At 46.3% G+C, this 3,152-nt stretch overlaps 1 protein-coding gene across 1 annotated transcript; it reads right to left on the reverse strand.

Moving 5' to 3' along the window:
* Positions 1 to 2,067: 2,067 nt before the first annotated feature.
* LOC138881530 (uncharacterized) lies at positions 2,068 to 2,928 on the reverse strand. Its single transcript, XM_070161764.1, has one exon. The coding sequence runs from the start codon at positions 2,926 to 2,928 to the stop codon at positions 2,068 to 2,070; it is 861 nt and encodes a 286-aa protein (XP_070017865.1).
* Positions 2,929 to 3,152: the final 224 nt, after the last annotated feature.

Here is a 3,152-nt window from a genome sequence, read left to right on the forward strand (position 1 = left end):
CTTCTGCATCCTTTCGTTCCTGAAAGCCTGATTTCCGCGGAAGCTTGGCCCTGAAGGATTCCTGTAGGCCCTCGGTGGTGGATATGTGTTTTGTGGAGGCGGATATGTGTTTTGTGGAGGTAGATATGTATGTTGGGGAGCCGGTGCACGCCATTGCGGACGAGCCGAAGGCTGGGTGTAAGTTTGGGCGTGATGGACGGAAAAATGTTGTTCTTGTGGTGGGTAGTAGGGTTGTGGAGGGTAATTTGGAATGTGTGGGTAGTTTAGATGATGGGGTCTGGGTTGGTAATGAGGGGAAGGACCTCTAGATCTAGACCAATTGCCTGCCTCTATTGTCGTGACCTCCTCTCTCCTTTTCTTTCCGAGCGCACCTCCCGTGCCGCTCTGAATGGCCTGAGTTGTTGCCTTAATTGCCGAGTAACTCAGGATCTTATTGGACTTAAGTCTCTCTTCTATCATACCTCCCATTTTCGCCACTTCATTGAAGGATTTGCCAACTGACGTCACCAAGTGACCGAAGTAAGTCGGCTCTAGAGTTTGTAGAAAGTAATCTACCATTTCTCCCTCTCTCATTGGAGGATCAACTCTGGATGCCTGTTCTCTCCATCGGAATCCAAATTCCCGGAAGCTCTCTCCGGGTTTCTTTTCAAGCTTTAGCAATGTGATACGGTCTGGGACTATCTCAAGGTTGTATTGGAAGTGTCCTACGAAAGCCTGTGCCAGATCATCCCAGGTGTACCACCTGCTCGGATCTTGTCTTGTATACCACTCTAGTGCCGACCCGCTCAAACTCTGGCCAAAGTAAGCTATCAGTAGCTCATCTTTGCCCCCCGCTCCCCTCATTTTGCTACAAAAGCCCCGTAGATGTGCCATAGGATCGCCATGCCCTTCGTATAAATCGAATTTGGGCATCTTGAACCCTGCTGGTAATTGGACGTCAGGGAAAGGGCATAGATCCTTGTAAGCCACGCTGACCTGGTTGCCTAACCCGTGCATGTTCCTGAAGGACTGCTCCAGGCTTTTAAATTTCCGCATCACCTCGTCCTGCTCTGGGCTCTTAGCCGGCTTTTCAATCTCCGCCGGGACCTCAAAGTGGGGATTATAGGTATGTGGCTCGGGTGCTTTGAATGTGAGTTCAGGGGGGTAGTATTGTGTATCGTGAGCCTGAAACAATGGCTCACTAGATGATCTGTGCAATGGGGCTGGGGGAGGTGCCACAAAGACGGGAACATTTGGTGGAGGAGGGTTTTGAGTGGGTGGTGGAGCTTGGGAATCATAAGCCTCTCTTCCCTGATAATAGTGATGGCTTGGGAAACTTGTTGAAGGACCGGGAGAGGGGTATTCCGGCGTGTGTACTGGTTGGAGGGTAGGAGTAACGGGTAGTTCTTGCCCCTTCTGGGCTCTAGCTAAGGCTATCTGCATTTCATTCATTTCTAGCCTCATTTTTTCCATTTTCTCCAGGGCTTCCTTCAGCATCTGATTGGCCGTTTTTTCTGACTCAACGCTGTTGTCTGACCCAGTCATGCTTTCTGGTATAGGACCTTTCGATCTTGTTTGATAATGGTACGGTGCCAGTACGCTCTAACAACTAACTGGTATTGGATTGGAAAAACAACAAACTTGTTAGTGTTAGAGTCTTAACAGATATTGTAATTGCACATTGGGGAATGCAATGTTCTTAGGCAAGTAACCATTTCTAATATGCTTTTGCTCTGACCGCATGCATCATCTTGGCTTATTTTATTTGTGCCTCTTTTGAGTGTTTTAGAAACCCCTCTTTTTCTTCTTTTCTCTCTCCTTTTTTTCAATTATGGTCGAATCATATGGAGATTGCCTACGTATCGTGACCCCTCACGAATCAGACCAGGCGTAGTTCGTGAAGAAAGATTTTCAATTTTTCATTACTTAAAACAAACTATTACAAACTAAAATCCTTTTTGCAGAAGGAAAATAACAAACACAAACTAAGGTCAAATACAAGTTACAATACTACGGAAATATTTTGATGCAAAAAGACAATGGACAGACAAACCACAGGCTAAAAAAATAGAGAAATATAGACACAAACTACGCATACTCTAAAGCTTCAAATATGGGTGCCCGCGGGGCATCGTTCGGCCTCGCCGCGGGCCTAGGTTCCAAATCCCTTTTGAGTTGCTCTAATTCATTCATGGTCCGTTTCACATAGATTAGCACTGCTGAGACAAAAGTAGCATGGGTCATGTCTTCACAAGCGCGACATCTTCTAAAAATGGCGCGGGAAATGGCTCTAATCCTGTCCCTTGCTTGCTTCTTTTCTATAAGCAGGCGTTTTATCTGATCACTGCATGTCTTTAACGCCTGAGAATCCTGCATATGCTGATTCTTCAGTTGCTGCACTTCTACCTCTATTTGGGCCAACAAGTCGTAACAGTGTCTGCTCTCAATTTGGAAATCCTCAGCCTGCTTAACTGCTTTACCCTCAAGTGTAGCCACCTTTCTCTTCATATTGGCAACAGTTTTCTCGTGGTCGCATTTCAATTGATTCAAGTATCGGCGACGATTATCTGCTCTTGTACCCCACTGTTCTTTGAGCTCTGCCATGACGTTCTCAGACTTTTCTAAACCATCCCGCCATTCTCTGACTTCATTTTTCAGCACTTTTATCAACTGCTCATCTGATCGACTCCTTGGTTGTTTATCAGGAGCCATTCTCAATTTTTGGATTTGGGCCCTAAGTTCTTCATTTTCTTGGGCCAATCTATTCGTTTCGCCTCGATCCGCAGCAACTTGCATACTATTATCGAATTTCAGACTTTCAACCTGTTGCTTCAACTCACCGATCTCCGCCCGATAACCCCTTTCCTTTGCTAACCAGTTCCATTGCTCCTGGGATGACTCAGCGAAATCTTTGAGATGAGGTCTTTTAGCTGGTCTCCCACAGGACATGTCACCTCTGAACCAAGCGTGATACCCCGGGGAAACTTCTCCTTTAGCCCTATCCAACACACAAGTATTTGCCGTCAAATGTTGACATTCACTCCATATCTGGCGAACTTCTTCTTCGGGGAACCGACCGTCAGGACTGATTTCAACCACTTGGGTACTCAAGTTTTCATCTTTCAGCACTACTTGATACCTCCCAAGTTGCCTCAAAACCCGATACGGTGCAT

This window comes from Nicotiana sylvestris, chromosome 11, assembly GCF_000393655.2.
Source record: "Nicotiana sylvestris chromosome 11, ASM39365v2, whole genome shotgun sequence".
NCBI lineage: Eukaryota > Viridiplantae > Streptophyta > Magnoliopsida > Solanales > Solanaceae > Nicotiana > Nicotiana sylvestris.